We start from the raw sequence: 25,448 nt of genomic DNA, 5'->3' as shown, positions 1-25,448 counted from the left end.
CTCCGTATGATTGACAAGCTGGGAATGATAGATCCATATTTCCTAGCTTGAGGGGGAGTTGAAATCCAGTCGTTCCTAGTACAAAGGATCCGACGGACACAAAGATCAATCCGTGGGATACTCTCATGGATCACGCCATAATGAGGGAACGAATTTAGGAAAGATTTTATTTTCTTATGTGTGTATTAAAATCTACAATTTATTATTTCCTCATTAGGATATCCTGTATAGATCTATAAATAGGGAAGATTGTAATGAATAAAAATAAGCTTTTCCCTCTCAAATTCCCGTTTTTAACAGAAACCACCACCTCGGCCCAACTTCTGTCCATTTTTTGAGCGAGACTTAGGGAAGACCTTCAAAATGAACTCTTTGCTAGAAGAATTTCCACCTTAGAGGCTGCTTGTAGTCTTGTGCTAGACTTGGAAGAATCCAAGAACCATGCCCATTCGAAAGGCCAAGACTTCCGCTCTAACCATTTTAAACCATCCTCCAACCAACCCCAAAACAAATCTCCTAGTCCCATGACTGGCCGACCCACTGCTGGACAATTCCAACCTCGTTCTGACTTTAAAAACCAAACCCTTGAACGTGAGACACCCAAAACCCCTACAGGAACCAAATGCTTCAGATGTCATGGGTATTGACACATTGCCTCTGAATGTTCCAGCCCCTATAAGGTAATCATAATCGAAGAAGTTATCGATGAGGAGGATGACCCCGACATTGAACTGGTTCATCACATCGATGATGAGGAAGACTTTTTCTGTGATGAAGACACCGCCGTAATCCACTGCTTGCAAAAGATAGATTCCTTAGATCTGCAAGTTGTTAGATGTGCCTTATCACAACCTAACCTAAACGACGATTGGTGTAGAACTTCCATCTTCCATACATTCACTAAAATTGGTGACAAGAACTGTATAGTTATCATCGATAGTGGAAGCTGCATTAACGCTGTCTCGTTTGCTATGATCTCTACGCTGCACCTGAAAAGAACTCCGCACCCGAATCCCTACAAGGTGGCTTGGATTAACTCAACCACTTTGGAAGTGAAAGAAAGGAGCCTTATCCCTATTGAGTTTGTGGCATACAAGAAAAAGATTTGGTGTGATGTGTTGACTATGAATGTTGGTCAGATCATCCTTGGACGTCCCTGGCTATTCAATAACGACGTTCATATCTATAGGAGATCTAACACCTGCATGTTCGAGCACGATGGTAAGAAGATTAAACTCTTACCCTCCCAACCCAAGTCTACTAAGGAGGATGTAAAACCTACTCCCCTTAAACTTAGCCCAGGCCTAAACATGTTAACTATTAAAGACCTGGATACTGAACTAGTGTTAGGTTCACCCCTTTACGCCTTAGTAGCTCGGGAAGTGAGCACAGATCCGAAAGATCCTATCCCAGAAGAGGTTAAGCCCCTCCTTGAAACCTTTGCTGACATTTTTCTAGAGGATTTATCCAACCAACTCCCACCTCCAAGGGACATCCAACACGTCATCGATTTAGTACATGGAGCTTCCCTTCCTAGCATACCTCATTATCGCATGAACCCTACAGAGCATGCTGAACTTAAGAGACATGTAGATGAACTCATGCAGTGTGGGTTTATTAAAGAAAGCCTTAGCCCTTGCGTTGCCCTTGTCCTCTTGACCCCTAAGGATGGCTCGTGGAGAATGTGTGTTGATAGATACGCTATCAACAAAATTTCTGTCAAATATCATTTCCCTATTCCTCTTCTTGATGACATATTAGATATGATGATCAGAGCTACCCTATTTTCTAAAATTGACCTTAAGAGCGGTTATCACTTGATTAGGATTCGTCCTGGTGATGAATGGAAAACTGTGTTTAAAACTAAGGATGAGTTATATGAATAGACGGTTATGCCTTTTGGTCTGAGTAATGCACCAAGTACTTTTATGAGTGTTATGACACAAGTCCTCAGACACTTCCTAGGGAAATTCATAGTAGTATGCTTTGATGACATTCTGGTCTATAGTAATTCAGTGGATCATCATTTAAATCATTTAAAGCAAGTTTGTGAAGTTTTGAGGAGAGAGCAGTTATATGCTAATCCTAAGAAGTATATGTTCCTCACTAATAATGTGACTTTTCTTGGATTTATCATATCCTCCCAAGGCATATCTGTTGACCCTGAGAAAGTATGAGCAATCAATGAGTGGCTCGAACTAAAGAATATCAGAGATGTTCGGAGTTTTCATGGATTGACCACATTTTATCAGAGGTTTATTCGAAACTTTAGCACTATTGTAGAACCTATAACTGATTGTCTGAAAAAGGGAGAGTTTCATTGGACTGTATCCGCCACTAAAGCCTTTGACTAGATAAAGAAGAGAATGGTAGAGGCCCTAGTTATGCGTTTACCTGATTTTTCAAGGTCTTTGAAGTAACTTGTGATGCTTCTGTTATTGGCATATGTGGAGTTTTATCTCAAGAAGGATACCCTGTTGCCTACTTTAGTGAGAAGTTAAATGACATTAGACAACGATACTCCACTTATGATAAGCAATTTTACGCTATTATCTAATCCCTTAGGTATTGGAGACACTACCTACTCCCATAAGAATTTGTTATCTTTTCTGACCACGAAGCCTTGCGATATATAAATTCTCAAAAGAAACTCAATGCATGACATGGTCGTTGGGTTGAATTCCTTCAAGAGTATACTTATACAATCAGACATAATGCAGGATATGAAAATAAGGCAGTTGATGCCTTAAGTCGTCGGATAATGATAACTAAAGAAATGAGAGCAGAAGTGATTGGATTCAAACAAATTAAGGAAAACTATATGGATTGCCCTGACTTCAAAGAGACATTCGCCTTATTGACCACTGGAATTGAACGTATAATTGATGATTTATTTTTGGTAGACGGATATTTATTTAAGTCCCAAAGACTCTGCATCCCCAACACCTCATTTAGAGAATTCCTCTTTTGAGAATTACACGCAGGAGGTTTAGTTGGACACTATCGCTGTGGTTGAACATAGATTTTTCTGGCTTAGTCTTAAGTGCGATGTTAACCAGCCGATAAAGAGATGTTACACGTGCCAGTTAGCTAAGAACCTGAAACAAAACACTGCACTCTACTCACCCCTCTCTGTACCCAACTGCCCTTGGCAGGATGTTAGCATGAATTTTATTTTAGGGTTACCCAAGACTGTTAGGAAACATGACTCTGTGTGTGTAGTAGTGAATTGATTCTAAAAAATGGCACATTTCCTCCCATGCTCCAAAACATTCGATGCCTCTAGGATTGCTAAATTGTATTTCGATGAAATTGTTAGGCTCTATGGGTTACCCAAAACCATTGTGTTAGATCAAGATGTTAAGTTTACAAGTTATTTCTAGAAAACATTATGGCACAAAATGGGAACCAAACTTCAATTCTCTACTGCCTTTCACCCCCAAATAGATGGACAAACTAAAGTTGTGAATAGGAGTCTAGGAAATTTATTAAGGATTTTGGTAGGAGAGAATATTAGGGACTAGGACTCTAAACTTCCAATAACTGATTTTTCCTACAACTCAGTTAATCGTACCACGGGTTTAAGTCCTGTTGAAATTGTATACGGGTACCAGCCTAGACAGCCTATAGATTTAATCCCTATGTGTCATAAGATTAGAACATCTGAGCTGTATCTGCATTCGCATCTCATCTACAGAAATCGCAGAAGAAAATTAATAAAAGAATTGAACAAAGCAACGCCAACTTTAAGCTTAATGCTGATCGCATTAAAAGATTTAAAGAATTTGAAGTTGAAGATTTTGTAATGGTATGGATTCGTCCGGAGCGGTTCCCTCAAGTAGCCGTTAAAAAGTTGCATGCTAGGAGTGCAGGACCTTTCAAAATAATTTCAAAAATAAGTAGTAATACTGATATGCTAGATCTTTTCGAAGGTTTTAATATAAATCCTATGTTTAATATTGAAGATCTAGTAGCATTTGAGGGACCAGAGTTTAACCTTACCAATCCACTATATGAGCCTTGTGTGAACCTACGCAGTGAAAACCCTAGCCTACCTGCACTCCTCAATTTGTCTCATTTACCTAATGCGGAGAAGATCGAAGCAATATTGGACGATGAAATCATTTCTACTAAAGAAGGTAGGTGCCAAGGGTATTTGGTTCAATGGGCAGGTAAACTAGAAATGGAGAACACGTGGATCAATTGCGAAGAGTTCAGAGATTGGACCCCGATCTTCTGGAGTTATAAGAGAGCTCCCGAGACAGTTACTCGGCGGGGTCGAGCTTTCTCTCACCCTGGGATAATAGAGACATCGCAGATCGATGACCACGATCAGGAGCATCTATTTATGAGTTATTTTATGTTATTGTATTAGTATTATTATTATTATTTATTTTGGTTGACCTTTGCACCCCTATGTGAGTTTAGTGAGTTGTAGCTTAGAGGGCATATTTGTCTTTGAGTTTTCTTCTTTGTGAAGGCCTATATATAGAGGCCCTAAACTTTGTATTAGGTTTTAATGATTGCTTAATAAAATTTCAGAATCTTTCTCTTGAGCTTGCGAGTTCTTGAGTGGTGAAATCCCAAGTGTGGGCAAAGTAATACCCACCAGTCACGGAGTTGCTCCGGGCTCGTGGTCCGACTTCTCCCTTGTTCAAATTGCCGACCATATCCATCCCCCCTTGTGCCAAGCCTCCGACCATACCCTCCCTGGGATCCACCTGCCGGCCACCATCCAACCTCCCCTTCCCCTCACCTGTCGGCCCCTCTCCCTTCTCCCACCATAGTGCCGGCCTACCCTCCCAAACCCAACCCATCTTCACCCAACCCGAACCCTAGCCACCGGCCCCCACTTTGGATCCCCTTGATGATGAATTGAATCATCATTATTGCTTGCCTAAATTAGCTAAGTTAATTTTGGAAAGAATTTAGTCCTATTTGAATTCTCAAATACTTTCCTAAATTAACTCATCTAAATTAGGAAAGCACCTAAATTAAGATCTTATTTAAATTTAAATTAAATTTGATCCCTTGAATTGATTCCTAATTTAATATCATGAATTAGGAAGCATTGAATCTCCCTCCAATCCCTTCCTTTCTCATATATGCTGCCTGCCCCTCCCTTGACCCAAATTGGAATTCGAATTGAATTCTAATTTCCCTCTCCTCCATTAACTCGTTTAATTAATTACTTTCCTTGGTAATTAAAAGAACCCAAACCCTCCTAACCCAACCATCCCCTCCTCCACCCGAAAACCCTAACCCCTCCTAACCCTAGCCGATCTCTGCTCCACCTGAGCACCCCAATCCGCTGCCCATCCTTCATTCTCCCTTCGCTCACCGACGGCTCCTCCAAGGTTCACAACCACGAATACTCCCATGTTCTTGGATGACAGATCCTGAAGTCGACCACAGATTTGTGTACAATTCTCGAGGGCAAATCGACATCCTTCAATTGCCCTTCTTTGATCCCGACTAGGAATTTGAAGATTATGTCGAAGACTACGTAGATCGTATACTATTTCATCTCGCTGAGATGATCGACAAACAATGACCATCCGGACAGTGGATTCTCATCGGACGTCCACCTGTGCTTCCTTCTCCGGCTACTCTCTTGTGGATCAAGACCATCGGCATCGTCACCCTCCTAGTGGCATCGTTTGGTTTGCTAAAGGTTTCTCGCCACTAAAGTCACTCATAGAGCGTGAGTGAGAAAGGGAAACTCGAGGTGAAAGCTTTTGATATTAACCAGTGGATTATTATTTCAGTACATCTCGCTTTACTGTATTTTTTGTTATTGTTTTAAATTGATATGTATTCCTAAAACTGTAACTGCATGCTAGAGAAAAGCTTCAACGGGTAATTCTTAAAATTTATTTCTTTAGATTCATTGATCTTAAAGTAGCAAGCTTACAATAATTTTGTTATTTCCTTATAATTCATGTTGGTTTCACATCAGGATCTCATACTAAGTTGAATGTCACCCAGGTTAACCTTTCAAATTTTATTTTTATTCCTTTGATGTAATTTCATATGTCAAATAATTATCCACTATTTTCCTGTTTGGCATACTTTACCATGTATTTATTCTAAAAGAACTGTACTATTTGGTCTTAGTTAATGACTTAGAAGGATTGATTTTTTTTTTCTCCGTGTTAATTGTAGTTTTAATAATGAGGATGATGATTATGAATAATCAACATTGTTTTAATATTCAGATCATCTGTCCAATGTGTGTGCATCAGTCTTTTAGTTGAAGCATCAAACTGTTACGTTGTGTAATAAACTCATAACAGTGTCTGCCATATTCATTAATTTTATTGGAATCTTTCCATGTAGTTATAGGCATAAAGTCACCTCGTCCAAGAACTGTTCAGTTTTTTTTTATTTTTTCTTGTTACTAATATAGAATAAACATGGGAAATCACAAGATGGAAGATGCAAGTCATATGCAGATCAGTTAAAAAGAAAACTTATTTGTTTCATCTATTTGATACATGTATGCCGCATGAATTGGTTGCGTTTTAGGATGCCTTCAAGTTGTATATTTCTTTGTTTTGTGTAGTGTTTTATTCATTCTGCTATGTGTTCCTGTCCAACCTTAATATATGGTATTTTTTTACATCTTTGTCTTATGAAATCGGTTTCTTAAAATTTAACTATTCATTGCCATGTTGGATTGGTTTTACTGGAAGCCAAGAATTCATTTCTCCTACTAGATCAGTTGGTTTTGTACAACGCATGTTAAACCCTACTGAAATTAATAATCAAATTTTCAGTTTTACTCTTCTTTTCGTGACATATTTGGAGCTTTATTAAGGGGATTACCTCATGTTTGCATAAATTTTTTTGCCATTTTTCTTGGGCTACTTTGGCTTGCTGGATGTTCTCTTTTTCTTGAGCTAATATGAAAAAGAAGGAATAACTGAGTTGTTTGAGATCATGCAAATAGTTTTTTTTGGCTTTTAATAACTTCTACATGATCCAAATCCAGATTTTATTCGGTTATCAGGCTTATATTGTACCTGAGTACTAATTGTTCGCTACATTGCTATCTGTAAATTTGAAGGAAGTTTCTTTTAGAGATTGATGAAATTCATACCATTTTGCATTAATTACGGAAACCAACAGTTCTTTGTGGAAATTTTATTCATCGTGTTGAACTTGTATGATATTAGTTGGAATTTATTTTTGTCATAAAATTTTGTTGTGCTAGCTGTGATCATTTACTTATGCTGTTAATTTGCAGGATGGATCGTACTCTAGGGGTCCTGTGAATATTTCTGTTGGAACACATGACGAGTCAAAATATTTTCTTTATCCTACTTATAGGTTCGAGCAAGTATGTTTTGTATTAATATTCTTATAGTACTTCATTCAGATTTATTATAAGTGATTTCTCTTTCTGTTGCAATGGGGTTGATAGTTTCTGTCTTGATCTTTTTATTTTAAAATTTAATGAAGACTTCCCGATTTTATTCTTTTCTAACAATACTTGATATCGGATTATTTAACTTACTCTGCTGTAGTTTTAATCTTCCCTACTAACAGTATTTAGATTAGTTAGCAAAAAATACTTTGAAAACTATTTTAGTATGGTGTGAACGTAGGAAACCATCATATGGTTACCTCCAGTAATCAAACCAGAAAGCTTAATGTCTAATCCTGTTAATAGATCTGCTAGCCTTCCAAAACATTAGCTTAGAGGTGATTGTATCATAAATTTTCATCTAAGTTTGGCTTTTAATCTTGATGAAAAGTTCATGCTTGAAAATAGATTTCATTAGTTGAAGCTGTACTGTACAGAAAATTTAATCATGGTGGAAGTGATGAAAAGGATTTTGAATACCCATATTGCTATAATTACTCGACAATGGGCGACATCATTTAATGAAGACAATGGGCGACATCATTTAATGAAGACAATCATATAGAAAGATGTTAATGTTATGTGCATATTGGCACTTTTCAAAGTGATGATGTATTTATTTAAGAGTGAATACTATAGTCTTGACATTGCTTTACAACAGACTATGAAACAACTATCAACAAGCATGCATACTCTCCAACAAGTCATGCTTTCCATGTAGACCTATCGTTTTTGTTTAAAATTAAAAAAATCATAACTAGGAATGTGATTATTCAACTTAGTATTTCTCAATTTGATCAACTGTGGGCAGAAAATTATTATTTTTTTCTTGTTGAATACTATGTTGTTCACGTGTCTCGGTGCAGTAGTAGAGTGTACCTGTAATAGTCCATATTTTGGTCTAGTTAAATAAAATTTTTCAAAAGTCATTCTAAGTCCAAATCATAAATCATTTTCGCCATAATATAGATATTGTATTGTTTTAATTACACTAATTTTTTCATTATTTTTGGGAATTGGTGCAAATTCTTAAAAAATTGATACCTGTCGATACAAGTGGGGGTTTTGAGACAGTTAGGTATCCGTTTTGCAAACCAATTTTATTAGAATTTTCTAAATATATGGATATTTTTTTAATAATTTTTGAAGCCCCAAAATAACGTATAAATTTTATATTGAAAATTGATTGAATTATATAATTATATTAATATTATATTATTATTTATTTATAAATATCTTAAGTTACTTAGCATAACTTTATTAAAATCCATTTCTAATTCCTAAAATTAGCTAACATAGAAAAATTAGAAAATTTAGAGAGAAAATAGAGGAGAGAGAAAAAAAACCTAGGGTTTGGAAGTTCTGAAACGATTTTTGTCAGATGACCTTGTTGGGAGATTCACTCATCTCATTGTAAGGAATTATTATTCTATTTTTAATTTCAATGATTTAGTATTTTTGATATTTTTTCAATCAAATTTTTATTTTCGTTATAAAAAAATGAGAATAATTTTGTATTGGTAAAACTTTCTTCACATAACTCTTTATATGTTATAGAAATTAAGATTACAAACATTTTGAATGTTTATTTATGATTTTTTGCTAGGTGATTTAAAAAAATAATTTTATAATTTTTTGCTAATTTAAATTTTTTTAACATCTAAAAATAATACTTAAGTTTAATTAAAGTTTTTAAATATTATTATATATGATGTATAGTAATTTGATTAATTTTTTGAAAATTTGAAAGTCTTCTTAGTAGGGTTTTCTGTTGCCTATCGTTATGACATTTTGTCGCTTTATAAAGTATGCCCAATTATTCTTTAATTTCTATAATGCATTGGAAATGAATGTGTATGTGATTGAGTAATAGCTAGTCGCTATTAATGTTATTGTCATAATAATGTATGTAAAAGAAAAGTAAAGACTGGTTGACTTGTTGGTTGAAGATTGATTGATCTGTATAGGATGGTGGGTCAACAGACTTTCCTTTAAATACTATAGTTTTATGTTATCCAATACAACGATACAATTATTGAGAGTTATAAGGAGTTATTATTGTGCCGATGGGTAAAGAGTAACGACTTTGTTTATTGAGCCAACGGTTTACTAATAATGATACGATACTAGAGTAGCACAGATTAAACCATGACTTTTTAGTTGTTTATTATGATTACTAAAATGCATGTTATTGATTCATTATTATTATACAATTTTACTATTCACTGTACAAATTTATTGTCACCGTATGGATTTTACTAAAATGTATGTATACACTCTTATATGATTATAATTCTGATAGCCTTTATGGATATTTTTATTTAATCGCTTTATTCGATTTCTTTATTGATTGATAGTATTGATACGATGACTACTTTATTAATTTGACACCCATATTGGTTTGCTGCTTTTCCCACTATACTAGTTTACTGGCTTCCGTGCCATATTATTTTACTGCTTTACAGACTTTACTGCTATTTCTTGTGAGTTTTATTACTTTTATACTGATTCAATGATCATATAAATAGTACTACTATGATTTGATCGTTGACATGCATATTACTCATTTAGTATGCTTTGAGTTCAGTTGTATGTTTTGGTGACGTACTGAGCTTTTTAGCTTATTATATATAGTCATCGGAAGACCGTCGTTTTATGTGACCAAACAATCTAAGGTGACTCTTTCTAATCTTATCTTCCACTGGAGTTACTCTAACCTTTTCACATATATGCTCATTTCGTATACTGTCTTTGAGAGTAAAGCCACTCATCCACCTGAGTATCCTCATCTCGCCAACACTTAACTTAATATTATGCTTATCTTTTAATGGCCAATATTCTGCATCATTAAGCATTTCAGGTCTCACTACCATCTTATAGAATTTTTCCTTAAGTTTGAGAGAGACTTTTTAATCACACAACAAGCCCGATGCATTCCTCCACTTTATTTATCCCTTGAATTCTTTTAATAATATCCTCATCTATTTCATCATCACTTTGAACAATAGACCTAATATATCTTAAACGAGTGCTCTTATTAATGATTTGATCGCCCAAAGTCACAATCACCTCACTAGATCTATTATTACTAAAATTACACTCCATATATTCTGTTTTAGATCTACTCAAATGAAAACTTTAGACTCTAAGTTTGAACTCCATAATTCAAGTTCACCTTCAACTCCTCCACTCTTATCAACCAGAAAAATATCATCAGCAAAAAGCATACAACATGCTTTTATCAAAGGAAGATCTCTAAATGATCATGTGTTGATTGCCCAAGAAGTAATACATAAACTAAGGAATTCTAAATCTTCAAAAGGTTTTGTGGCATTCAAAATTGATATGGAACAAGCCTATGATTCCATGGGTTGGACAACCTTGGAAAAAGCTTTGCATTATTTCGGTTTTCCAGATTACTTCTCTAAGCTGATTTTAAATTGTGTTCAAAGTTCCAATTTCTCAATTTCTATAAATGGTAGCTTATCTAAATGGATTGAAGGTCAATGTGGCTTTAGACAAGGGTGCCCCTTGTCTCCTTATCTATTCATCATTTGTGCTCAATTGCTTTCTAATGCCTTCAAACAAAAAGGTGATGCATTGGGAGTTCGGGTTTCTTCAAATGGGCCTTCCATATCTCACTTACTATATGCTGTGACGTGATCATATTTTCAGAAGCTACATTGAAGGCTACCAAAGAAATTAAAAAAATCTTGGATAATTTCTGCAGTTGGACAGGTTTGTCTATCAACTCAAACAAATCTTCCATGATATTCAACAAACTTGTTAGAAGAAGGAGAAAGAAAGCCATCAACCGTTTGTTGGGTTTTAAATCTGTAAATCAATTAACCTATCTTGGAGTTACTCTAACTTTATGAAGGTTAGTTAAACAAGATTTTCATTTTATTATTGATAAAGCATTGAAGATGACTAACATATGGGGAAGTAAGATGATTTCATTGGCTGGAAAAATTCTTTTATCTAAAACAGTTTTGCTTTCATTCACCACCTTTCATTGTACTAACTCTCTTGTGCCTAAGAGTATTCTAGATGAGGTGGACAAAATTTGTAGAAATTTTATTTGGAACAAATCTAATGGAGGCTATGGAATACACTATGTTAACTGGTTAACTATGTGTTTACCAACCAAATGGGGAGGTAGAGCTCTTCACTCTTGTTCTACTAAAGTTGGCCCATTAAGATCCAAATTGGCATGGAAATATTTATATGAGAAAGATTCCTTTCTTCACAAAGTATTCTTTCCCAAATATGGAAATCTACTTGATAAGATAGATTTGAAAAATTCTTGCTCTAATTCATGGAAAATCTTGAAGACCGGTGGTAAATCATTATTGCCATTTATTAGATGGAAGGCAGCAAATGGCATTGACATTGATGTATACAGAGATACATGGATATTAGATAAAAGTTTGAATAAGTGGCCAACATTCATTTCTCCTCTAGAAGATGATAGATTTCCTGTTTCAAACATTATAGAGAGAATGGTAGATGGAATGTGGATCAAATGAGAAGGATTATGGGTGAAGATCTTGTAAATCTGATTTTACAAACCATTAACCCGATAAATCAAGAAGATGATAAAATGGAGCTCTTACTTCAGGGCAATGGTAAATCATTATCAGCTATGGTTTTTGAAAATTCTGTAAAACACATTCCTACGGCTTATTATTGGAGATGGATAAAAAAAGCAAAACTCATTCCAAAGGTGGAGACTTTTTGGTGGAGGATCTTTAATAATGCATTGCCTACCAATTATTTCCTGGAACATAGAAGATTGCAAATGATAAATCTTTGCCCAAGGAACTGTAATGTTGCAGAAAATAGAGATCATTTGACAGCTAATTGTCATAAGCTGAAGGAAGTTATTACTAAAATTAAGGAATGGGGATTTTCATTCAAAGAATATCATACATTGCAAGATTGCTGTAAGCATCTTTCTTCTCTAAATCCCTTTATGATCAATCTCTTTTGTTCGGTGGTTTATTTAACATGGAAGTCCAGGAATAATCTAGTCTATAACGGAAAGGATGATAGCTCATTGCTCATAGCTTCAAATGCAATAAGCTTTGCTTCAATCTCTATCCAAGGAATTAGTAAATACTCGGGTATATGGGATGTCAACCAACCTTCAAGGTTGTCTTTATCTCATTGGCACCCCCCTCCACCCGATTGGCTTAAAGTGAATGTGGATGCTTCTCTTCTCTCCAATTACAAAGCTGGAATTGGAGTTATTTTTCGTGATCACAAAGGAAGATTCCTTCTTGCTTTTGGTAAACCGTATATCCATTGGGATATCTATTCTTTGGAACTCACTGCTACTCAACACATTAAAGAAGTGTTGAAGGATTGAATGTTCAAATACAAAGGTATTATCATAGAAGGAGATAATCATAATGTTATGGAATTCTTGAAGATGGCTAAACAAAAGGGAAATACAAGGTATGAAGATACTTATCTTTTTGGAGATTTCAATAACGTCATTTTCAATTGTGTAGATAGAAGTTGTAACGAGTTGGCAGATTTATGTGCGAACTATGGTGTGATGAGCCAGTTTATTTGGGATGACATTACTATTAATAAGATTCCTCCTTTATTTTTGTCTATAATAAAGGAGGAATCTACTGTTTTGGCTCTTTAAATTGTAATAATTACTTTTTTCCTTTTCTTTTTTTAATGCAATTTTCTGCATTTCCTTTAAAAAAAAAACATACACCATGGTACAACCTCTTATAAATTTCTAGTCAGAACATCCATAACTAAAGAATAAAAGATATGGCTTAAGGCTGATCCTTGATGTAATCGAACTGAAAGTTTGACATATTAACTTAATTCCTTTATAATTCACACAATCTTATGCATCACCTTTATTCTTAAAAATAGGATTCAACACACTCATTCTCCACTCGTCTGACATCTTTTTAGTCTTCAAAATAAGATTAAAAAGTTTAGTAAGCCAAAAAATTCCTTCATCTCCTATGTATTTCCACGCTTCTATTGGAATATTATCAGGCCCAATAGCTTTTTTACACTTTATTTTCTTTAAAGCCTCTTTAACTTTAGTTTTACTAATAAGCTGATAAAAACAAAAAAATTATTTTCATTCAAGGTGCTATGGTACTAAAGTCAATCATTCTCATAATCTTCATTGAAAAGTTTAGCAAAATATCTTATCCATTTTTGTTGAATATCTTCAATTAATAAAGTACTTATTAATCTTCATCTTTAGTACACTTCACTTGAACTAAATCCTTAGTACTTCTGTCTCTTTGTTTATCTAACTAATTATACATATATTTTTCATTTTCTTTAGAATATAATATATTATATAAATCATTAAAAGCAAAAATATTTGCATTGCATATTGATTTGTCAGACTCCTTACATGCCTCTGTATATCTTTCCCAATTATCAGAGTTTTTATTGCTAAACCAAATTTTATTACAAATATTCTTATTTTTTATCTTTTCTTGTATATTTTGATTCCACCATCAAATATTTTTATTATTAATAGCTTTTTCTCTTTGATTCTCCAAGCATATCTTTTGCAATATTTTTAATATCATTAGCTACTTTTTCTCATATAACATTCACATCCTCTTGAACAAATAAAATCTTAAGATCTAGAATCTTACTCTAAAAATATTTTTATTAATATTCTTTAAATGCCCCCATCTAATCCTAGAATAATGATTTACTTTATTTTTAATATTCTTCCCCTTCATCTTAAAGTCAAAAACTAATAAGTGATGTTGGTTATATAAATTTCCACTTGGAATAACTTTACAATCTTTGTAATCTAAACGATCTATTTTTCTTATAAGAAAATAATCAATCTGTATTTGCTACATCCATTTTTATAAGCTATGATGCACCGACACGGACATAGCGACACGGACATGACACGACACGGACACGGCAATTTTTAAAAATATAGGACACGGGTGCGGCATGGACACGACATAATATTTTTTTAATATAATATATAATAATTTTTAAAAATATAGGACACGGACACGGCGTGGACAGATGGATATATAATATTTTTTTACCAAGCATGTACTAAACAATACCGAGCATGTACTGAGCGGTACCGAGCAGTACCGAGCATATATTGAGCAGTACCGAGCATGTATTGAGCAATACCGAGCATGTATTGAGCAATACCGAGCATGTACTGAGCGGTACCGAGCATATACTGAGTAATACCGAGCATGTACTGAGCAATACCGAGCATGTACTGAGCGGTACCGAGCATGTACCTAGCGATACCTCATTTAATAACCGGACACGCATGTCCGACATGCGTGTCTGATTTTAATTTTAATTTTTTTAATTACGATACTCCAATGCCGTGTCGGACACGTGTCCATGCCGTGTCCGACGCATGTCCGTGTCCGACACTGCATACCCTCTCTAAGTGCAGTGTCGGTGCATCATAGCTTATAAGTGATGAGATGTTCATCTCTTGTATTAAATAATATATTAGCAATTACAAAATCATAAGCTAAAGAAAAATGATGAGATGTTCTTTAGATTTGTGCTTAAACTTACTGAGGAGACTCACTAGAAATGCAATATTTGTATTGTGTGAAATAGATATATTATTTTTCTAACTAATCTTTGATATTGCCCTTTATTTGGATTGGTGTAATTTTTTATTTGGTTCAATTAGAATTTCACAAGATTTGCAATCAGTCATTTTTATTTTCTTTAGTAGGTCCTCAGCATATATTTGTTGAGAGATGATCTTATTTTGATTGAGCAGCTTTTAGTCTCAAAATATATTTGTTAGTATTTTTCTTTTAGTATTTTTCGTTGTTTTGTACTTTTTTTGTAGTAATTTTACTATATATATTACCTTTGGAAGAATTTTATTCCTTTTGAGGGGAAGAGTTTTTAATTAAGTCCCATACCTTGGGGTTCAGTATTTATCATGGTAGATATTTTGGAGACCAGCGCATCACATATTATGGTTTCTTTTTTTCCTTCTTCAACTCATATGAGACAAAAATTTTTAGTGATTGTAGGTTTTCATTGCTTAAGATTTGGATATGAACTTAGTAAATACTCTTTTTCCTTTCTACAATTTGCTTGAGAGTTGCCGCATTATTGCAACATTTCACCTTAATATCATGGTAATAATCCAGTTTATCCAATAAATCTTCATTGCATTAAAGTACTCGATTACAAAAAAGTTTGCTTGGTTATTGAAATCTTAATTTTGATTCCATAAATCAGAGAAACATTCTTTACTTTTGAGTACATTATTTTTATAGCATCTCAAAATTTTTTTTCCAATAGAGAGGAACATATGACCTATTGATTTTAAGCATCATGACTATAACCATGACATGATCATGGAATCGTTTTATCTAAAAAAAGAAAAACTTTGGGTTCTTCAGCTTCGGAGGAGAACCGCAAGGTTATGGATTTTTACCTTTATTTTCATAAAGGTCTTCATAATTTGAGGTCACTTTAGATAGTTTCAAGTGACACGAGGCGTATAATTGTTGGAGTTCTTCCTTAGTCTGATTTTCACCATTCTTGATGGTTGAAGTTAAAGAAACCAGATATATTGAATTGAAGGAATAATCCCTATAAGAAAGAACGATAACAAATGTTTGAAGAAAGAAATTCCAAACTCCCTCTGATATCATGTAAAAAAAGTAAAAAATGCTTCTTCAAAATTATATTGTTTAGTTTTGTACATATTGTGGAAGTATACATAGACTTCTCCAAAAGTTTAATAATGAAATAAAGGCTTTAAAAAAAAAGTCTCCAAAAGGTGTCGATAGCTAGAAGAGAAAGAAGATGCATACAAATTACAATATAAGAGCTATAAGTGGATCGATTTAATGGTTTAAACTCTTAATCTATGTGCTTAATTATCTCTGCTAAGGTTAGTTGATTTGTGGGTCCTACGATCATTCAACTGTTTTGTGCATGATTATTGGTTCAATCTCGGTTTCAAATTCAAATTCTATTTGAGTTCTATAATCTAAATTAATCATAAACTCAAATTAAATTTTAGGCTTAGATTCTTTGTTTTGTTTTTATATATGTATTTTATTCTCAGCAATATACTTGATTTCTCTTAGAAGTTCCAATTCAAATATGATTTTTAGATTAATGATAGATTATAATTTTGATTCATATGCGACCTCATGCTCATGCTAATTTCCTTATTCAAAATTTAACTCTTGTTTAAGAGTAAGTTTAGATTCAGTTATGTTTTAACGAAAGTATAGATTCTAATTCAACACAATCAGATATAGGCTCATGTTATAGTTATAAATCTTATGCATCGAAGACATCTTGGAATGAGTATTAATGCTCATAAATTTCCTCAATAGTATCAGATTCACATGATTTTCTTATCAGTTAATATTTTACTGGATTAAGAGGATAAGTTAATGATTTCTTTATATAAGTTAATAAATTGTATTGATTATTTGGTCCGTTATGCTTGAAATTATTTTATTTAGTTATGTAAGTTTATCAAAAATATTAGCAAAAATATTTTTGAGAGTAAGATTTTAGATCTTAAAATTTTGTCTATGCATGAGGATGCTAATGTTATGTGGGAAAAAGTAGATAGTGATATTAAGAATATTGCAAAGGATGTGTTTGGAGTATCAAAGTGAAATTCTTCTATTAGTAAAAATAGTTGGCGGTGAAATCCAAATTTATTAGAAAAGATAAAAAATAAGAAGATTTGTTATAAAAATTGGTTTAGATGTAAAAATTATGATAATTGGGAAAGCTATAAAGAAGTACGTAAGGAATCTAAGAAAGCAATATGTGATGCGAAGATCTTAGCTTTTAATGATTTATTTAATAAATTAGATACTATGGAGGGAGAAAGATATATGTATAAGTTAGCCAAACAAAGAGATAAGAGTAGTACGGATTTAGTTCAAGTGAAGTGTATTAAGAATGAAGATTAAAAAGTACTTTTCTTAGAAGATGATATTCAACATAGGTGGATGAGATATTTTGCTAAACATTTTAATGAAGAATGTGAAAATAAAATTGACTTTAGTGACCCAAGCACCCTAAATGATAATAAAGATTTTTGTTTTTATCGGCATATTAGTAAAACCAAAGTTAGAGATGCTTTAAAGAAAATGAAGTGTGGAAAAGCTTTTGGACTAGATGATATTCCAAAAGAGGTGTGGAAATGCTTAGGCGATTAAGGAATTTTTTGGCTTACTAAACTTTTTAATATTGTTTTGAAGACTAAAAAGATGCTAGATGAGTGGAGAATGAGGATGTTAATTCTTATTTTTAAGAATAAATATGATGCACGGGATTGTGCAAATTATAGAGGAATTGAGTTAATGTGCATACTTTAAAACTTTGGGAGCTAGTCATGGAGCGTAGGTTGCGGTGTGATACTAATGTTTCTCAAAATCAATTTGGATTCATGCCGGGTAGGTCTACTATGGAAGCCATAAATTTATTGAGAGGTTTGATGGAGAAATATAGAGAGAATAAGGAGGATCTACATACGATATTTATTGATTTAGAGAAGACATATGATAAAGTTCCAAGAGAAGTGTTGTGGAGAGTTCTTGAAAAGAAAGGAGTTAATAACGCTTATATTCAAATCATTAAAGATATGTATGCATGAGCTATTACTTGTGTTCAAACACAAGGTGGTTTAACCAAGTGTTTTCCTATTTGGTTTGGATTACATCAAGGATCAGCCTTAAGTCCATATCTTTTTTCTTTGTCATGGATGTTCTCACTAGACATTTGCAAGAGGATGTACCTTGGTGTATGCTTTTTGCTGATGATATTATTCTTGTTAATAAAACTAGAAAGGGAGTTGAAGGTAAGCTTGAATTATGGAGGTCAATCTTAGAGTCTAAAGGTTTTTGCTTGAGTAGATCTAAAACTGAATATATGGAGTGTAATTTTAGTAGCAATAGACCTAGTGAGGGGATTGTGACTTTGGGCGATCAAGTCATTAATAAGAGTATATATTTTAGATATCTTGGATCTTTTGTTCAGAGTGATGGTGAAATAGATGGGGATATTATCAGTAGAATTCAAGTTGGATGGTGTAAGTGGAGGAATGCATCGGGCTTGTTGTGTGATAGAAAAGTCTCCCTCAAACTTAAGAAAAAGTTCTATAAGATGGTGGTGAGACCTGCAATGCTTTATGGTGCCGAATTTTGACCATTAAAAGAGAAGCATAATACTAAGTGTTGCAGAAATGAGGATGCTCAGGTGGATGAGTGGCTTTACCCTTAGAGATAGGATATGAAATGAGCATATACGTGAAAAGGTTGGAGTAGCTCCAGTGGAAGATAAGATTAGAGAGAGTTGCCTTAGATGGTTTGGTCACATAAAATGGAGGCCTTCCGATGACCCGGTTAGGAAAGTTGAGGTATTAGATTTGACTTTTGTTAAGAAAGATAGAGGTAAACCTAAAAAGACTTGGTTATAAAATATTAGAAATAATTTTCTTTATTAGATTTAAATGAGAATTTGATATTTAACAGGACAATGGAGAAATAGGATTCATGTAGCCGATCCCACGTAGTAGGACAAAAGTTTGTTGTTGTTGTATGTAAGCTTATTAAAATTTCTTTTCTTTAATGTTATGATGTTTGAGCCCACTTCTAGTCATTTTGATATTATGCATGAGAAGTGATTGTAATTTTTTTTTTTAATAATTTTAATTATAAGTGTGGTTGTTCTATCATGTTCATATTATCGAAAAATCTTAGATAAAATCTACTTTGGGAATTTTGGTGAATTGCAGAGCTCTCGCCTGCCCTACGATAATACAAATAATAGTGACAAAATAGTATCGATGAAAATGATTAGCTACAAAGTTTATTAACTTATCACAGTATTTATATGCGTCATATTCCATCATATTCCATCTTGTTATAATGCTTAAAATTTTCATGCAGTTGATCCTTATATTCACTGAATGATATTGTTCTTTTAAGTTTATGTTTAGGTCAGGCCATTTAGATTTAGATTCATTTGCATTTCACTAACACGACTAATCATAACCCACTAATTTGATTTAGCATACCTCTTTTCGCTTTTACTGATTGATATCTAATAATCAATTGATTTCAAATTGATAATAATAAAGAATAAATTTTTAACATGTTAAGATTTCAAATCCCAATGACTTCTACCGACTGGTGTGATCTCTTTGATTATAAGTGGAAACTAATTCTCACTTCAGAGCATTGGTTTATTATCATTGAATATTGTCTTCAATTTCAATGCATAGTGTTTGGTGAAAGGTTGCCACAAGAGACTTCGTATTGTTCATACCATAGAATTTAATGAAGGCGGAGCAAATATTCAAATAACAAGGGTTGCCGTCTGGGAAGAAGAGTGGGTCAGCCCAGTCAATATTTCTATTGCAGAGTAAGTACTACCATGTCTTGAAATTTTTTTTCTAGTATTTCATAATTTTAAAGGTGGCTATCCTTGCCATCTTCCTTCTATTGTTTTTTGTTACTGATACATCTCAGTGCTTGTAAAGGCTAACTGTAGGAGCTTTGTTGAATATTTTCGTAGCATCTAGTATGTTAGAATGTTCAAATGCACAAAAAAATTAACTTAAAAAGTATAATATATTCCCATTGTGATAACAAGAATCCTTTAGGCCATAAATATTTTGTATGTATTAATCTTGAGCAATTAAAAAAATCTTTATAATTCCTTTTCTGTTAGGAACTGGAAACTTTCTTGTAGTTTATGTTTTTAATGCATCATTTACCTCCATTATGGTTTAGTTGAGGTTTGAAACTATATCAACTAACTTCCTTGTGTCATCTTTTCCATCTAACTTAAGTTTAATATCAAAATTTCTAGTTTAACTCTGAAAAATTTCATTGAAAGGGGTATTTAATATTTTATCATAAAAAAGGTTAACAGTAAAATCTGAGCACATAACTGCTGTTCTTGATATATTATTTTGCTAATTTATTACATCTTAGATAAGTTTCGTCTTGCATTTGACTCTTATTTGTTAAAATATCAAATACACCTTTCTGATATTTTTCTTTGAAGTGTAAAAGAGCCATTTTAGTATTAATATAACTAAGTTGGATGTAAAATGTAATATAGTTGGGCAATGATAATTACTCGTTTATAAATTAGTAGTTAATGGTAGTTGTTTTATTCTGATGGTTTTGATTTTGCTCTTTATATCATACTTAAGTTTGTTGAGCAGGCAATCTAGAAAAAAACAGGTTGAAAATGTGGAGCGCCTTTTTATCATCATACTCATAGACTTATCATATTCATTGTTTATGTTTGTCTATTTTTTACCATATGCTTTTCATGCTTTGCCTATGCTTGTTTTGAAAGATTAGTTCCTTTTGGCACATAAACGATATTGTTGAACAACTTCAAACAAGGACAAGCAGGAGCAAAGTATGTGCAGGACTAACTTTTTTGAAAAACGAAGAACTTTCACTAATCCGTTGTATATGTGGACTGTACAGGGTTGACAACTAGAAGATAGGCAACCTGCTAGCATCATCAACACAAACAGAAAAAATACTCAAATTATCCATTTTAACACCTCTAAAATTCATCATGTGCAAAGTAGTTATATTTGATGTCATATATTTCTTTCCTGCTTGAATTATGTTATAACATTAATCATCTTAAACAGTGGTATTCCATTTGATCTCAAACCAATATCTCAAAGAAAGCGAATTCAACCTTCAGAACTGACTGGGTCTTGGAAAGTATTTGAGATCAGCGCAACTCCAGTCTTCAGCGATGCAGAAGCAACTGAAGAAGGTGATCTACCTTTGGTCTACCTCTGCATGGAGACATTGAAGAAGAGGAGCTTGCCTGGAAGCTCAGCCTTCTTTGGTGAGGAGGAAGAAGTCGACTTGAATGATGTTACTGCCCTCTGGCTGCCGGGTGGAGTGGTAGGATATGTTGATGTGAATAAAGAGGGTACCTTATGCATAGGGATTAGTTGGTATTCTAATGAAGGGATTAACCTTGTGATGGAAAGAGACTATGGAATGGATGGAAACCTCAAGGAGGTGAGGTGGAAATCTGAGATCAAGAGGCGGTGGTCCTAGTCACCATCTCTATTGCGTTGTAGGTTTTGACGACTATTTCATCGGACGAGTCTCCTTGTACTGGCTAGTGGCTTTGATTTTCTATTGAGTGATTTCTTTTTTGCTCTTTCTATTTTATGTTTAGTAGCTTGTGTGTGCGTGATCGAAATTTTTTGTGTGATCTAAGTCAGATTTTTATTTTTTTGTAGTATAAATATTAATCATTGCTGGAACTATATATTGTTCTCCAGTTTTTTTTTTTTTTTTTTTTTTTTTTTTTTTTTTTTTTTTTTTTTTTTTTTTGATCTTTCAGATTTTGATGCTTATTATATTGTTTAAAATGGAAGAGTTTTTGCTATTTTTGCAGTCAACATTATTATTTTTGTCAAAGGAATTAGGTTTGGAAATTGTAACCAGGGATATAGAAGTATGTGGCTATTCACAATGGTAGGCTTGATAAGCTAATAACAATTACTGCTTGGATTAAAAATATATAAGAGCTTGTGAAGCTTTCCAGCATGCTGCAAGCCAGACTTGCGAATTCAAACATGAATTTAACTACAACTGAAATTCCTTTCTGTTTAACAATTCTCCACGGTTCTATGTTGAAATGTTTGGTGGCTGGACATACACGCATAAAGCTAGACTCCATTACCTTTGTAACTAATGGCTTTGCTAAAACTTCAAATGACATGCTTTTGAGTAGAAAGAATGAGGACTAAGGGTTTAGTTTTAATAATGTTGTATATATTCATTAATTGTAATTTTTGTAAATGTTTGTAGTAATAATTCTTTTTAATCGAGGGGGCCTAATAAGTCAACAATGGTTGATTGAGCTCTATTCATGAGCTGTTTAGCAAAAGAAAATTTTACTACGCAGGCCTCCTAATAGAAAAAATTAAGGAAATATGTTTACTTTTGGTTTTTTAGAGGGACAGCTGCCTAAAAGTTTCTTTTTAGATAAAAAATATTCTAATTTTTGAACAATTTGAGAAGAAATTCTGACTAAATGGTTACGCAATTATTTGATTATACGAGCTATACAATCCTAATCAAGTCAACAAAGCTTGATGGAAGTTCTGTATTTAAAAATGTTTCCCAATAAAAATCGCCTAATAAAGCAAGATGGAAGCAATAATCTGTCACTTTATTACAATCTCTTGGAACAAAATTAAAAATGATATTGTTAAAAACTTCAAGAAAAGAGAGGTCCGCCTTTTGAGCTTTATTGTTCTTCTCTGAGTTCCTCTTTATCGAGTTTTGAAGCTTATTCATGATATTTATATTATTTCCTTCTATAATTATTCCTTTATATTTACTCATTCGTCCTTGAATGTAAGTTTCGAAGATAACTATCGATTTTAGCTCCAAAAAAGCAATATCCCAACGTATCAATTTTTTGCCATAAGCACACATCATTCTCCCTTTATGGTCTCTTAGCACTCCTGTAATACCTGCCGCATTCGATGGTAAGACTGTTGCATCTACACTCAATTTGATCCAACCTTCAGGTGGGGGACACCAAGCTTTAGACAACATTTGCTAATTGGTGTCCCAGTTCTTCTCGATTGGAGCTAAATGTATACAAGAAGCATTAGATAATATTTTAGCTGCTATGTATGCTGTAGGAGGAACAGTTTTTCCATGCTTTGAGAAATTTTGAAACTTCCAGTTATGGTAAACCGCTGAAACATAAATTCTGGCTAGACCACAATTCGTTCTTCCTTTGTTCTTTAGTTCGTCTACATAATGCAACTTATTTTGGAACAAAGGAATGTTGATCCCCCATTGTCTCAATCTTTGTAATATTTCAATTAGTTTAGAGCAGCTTATGGCAACATGTTCTATTTTTTCCGGAATTTGGCATCCTCTAGGACAATCTCTATTGCAAAGTAATAGTCTATGGTATAACAACACATTGGTCGGCAAAGCATCATTCAATAATCTCCACCAAAATAGAAAGTCCCTTTGATTTACTTTTAGATTTTTCATTCATCTTATGTTTCTCACATTACCATCTTGTATTTGACTGTTGGCTTCATAAGACAAAGAGGTTATTGACCTACCTGAGTTAGTGTTGATTAATTCAACCTTATCTTCCATTTCCTCATTTCCGATAAAAGTATGTTGAATCAACTTTTCCATTTCTTCAGAGAAATATGTATTCAACTTCTCCTTGCTCCAAGTTCCATCTTCTTTAATTAAGAAAGAAACTTTCTTATGATGAAGATCATTTGTATTACATGACGCCGGTCAAGTATTCAGTGTTCTATCAAATATCCAAGTGTCTCTTATGATGCGAATTTTTTCTCCATTATGCACTTTCCATCTTATTATTGGTTTCATATAATTTTCTCTTTCTTTCGTTGTTCGCTAAGATGGAGAGGAGTTTCTTTTAACACCTTCTTCCCAAATGTCATCACCATACTTCTTTTTCAATACTCTGTTTAAGAGTGAATTCTGATTTTGTAGAAAGTTGCATGCTAGTTTAGCTCTCAACGGGCCTTGCCTATCTACTGCTCCTAGAATGCCTAATCCTCTTGATTTAGTAGACAAGCATAATGTAGGTCATGTTATGTAATGCAATCCCTATCTCCCATTTTCCTTATGCCATAAAATATTCCTGCATAGTTTATCAATTGTCATCAAAATGCTTCTTGGTATTAATGAATGAACCACCTGGTATGAGAATATGGAAGAAAATGTTGTTTTAATTAACAACATTCTTCCTGTCATAGATATCCACCGACCTCCCCATGACTTCAATCTATCCATTTCTTTTTCTATAATATAGTTGAAGTCTACTTCTTTCAATCTCCTTAATGCTAGTTTTATTCCCAGGTAATTGAACTCCTTGACTTCTTTTATTCCCATGAATTTATTTAATTTCCTTCTTCTCTTCTTTGAGACATTCTTTCCACAGAGCACCAAAGACTTTTGATTTTTCTTTTAAGGACCTCATCAGCACCTCCATGATCCTTTTTCCTCCAAGCATTAGAAATTATCCCTCTTACGGCCTCATAAGAACACCACAAATTCTCAAATCTGTTTTCTCTTGGCTTGAGCATCTTCATACTAGGAAATTGAAGGAGTAGAGGGCAATGATTCGATGCCACTCTAGGAAGGTGTTTAATGACTATAGAAGGAATGTCCATAATTGATTTTTAGTTTAGCCAAACTCTATGAAGTCTCTCCCATATTCTAGCAAGTCCTTCTTTATTATTGCACCATGTGAATTTAGTACCAATAAAACCTATGTGATGAAAGTCATTATTGGTCATGAACTCCTTCATCTCTTGAGGGCCATATGAGAATTAAAATATTTTTCCTCCCTTCTTCTCATGCTTTGTTAGTAAGCAATTGAAGTCACCCCCTACAATACAAGGCTCCTCACCATTCATATTATTCTCAATCAATCTCCATAGTTTCCTTCTTTTATACATGTTTTTGTTGCCATAAACTATGCATACCTTCACTGAAAATACCCCTTGGAGTGGTCAGGTTACCAATGATACATTGGTTGGATGAGTCAAGAACTGTAAACGAAGTAGTTCTATGTTTCCACAATGCTAAAACACCACTAGAAATTCCACTATAAGCAACATGGTGGAACTCCCAATCATCTCCTACCAATTTTCTAACATCTTCTTTTCCCAATCTTTCAAGTTTTGTTTCTATAATACCAATGAAGAAAATATCATTCTCTCCTATCAAACTTCTCAAGTAGTGGGAAGCTCCTTTCTTCTTTGCTCCCCTACAGTTCCAAAATATTATGGAAGACATTTAAGAGAAGTGTGGGGATGAGGCCCCAACCTTTTCAACACCTCCTTCTCCTTTTCTTGTTCTTTGATTACCCTTGATTAGTCCAAGCATTTTCACTTCTTTAGCTAGTTTAACTTTGTTAATAGATAGATTAGGAGTATTCTTACATACTCTCATCTTCCCATTCACCTTTATTCCTTTTCATCTCCAAAGCCCTTGCCTTGATTAGATAT

At 33.6% G+C, this 25,448-nt stretch overlaps 1 protein-coding gene across 2 annotated transcripts in view; it reads left to right on the top strand.

The window, feature by feature from the left end:
* Window positions 1-21,691, top strand: part of LOC110102926 — a 58,772-nt gene extending 37,081 nt beyond the window's left edge. For both annotated transcript variants that reach the window (XM_020831447.2, XM_020831446.2), the window contains 3 exons: window positions 7,250-7,342; window positions 19,653-19,792; window positions 21,051-21,691. In XM_020831447.2, the coding sequence (XP_020687106.1) occupies window positions 7,250-7,342; window positions 19,653-19,792; window positions 21,051-21,474 (657 nt within the window). In that variant the 3' untranslated portion in view covers window positions 21,475-21,691. The remainder of the gene's footprint in view (window positions 1-7,249; window positions 7,343-19,652; window positions 19,793-21,050) is intronic.
* The last annotated feature ends 3,757 nt before the right edge of the window (window positions 21,692-25,448 follow it).

This window comes from Dendrobium catenatum, unplaced genomic scaffold, assembly GCF_001605985.2.
Source record: "Dendrobium catenatum unplaced genomic scaffold, ASM160598v2 fragScaff_scaffold_315, whole genome shotgun sequence".
NCBI classification, from domain to species: Eukaryota; Viridiplantae; Streptophyta; class Magnoliopsida; order Asparagales; family Orchidaceae; genus Dendrobium; species Dendrobium catenatum.
The sequence above is the reverse complement of the archived record's forward strand: the minus strand, read 5'-3'. Positions and strand labels throughout refer to the sequence as shown.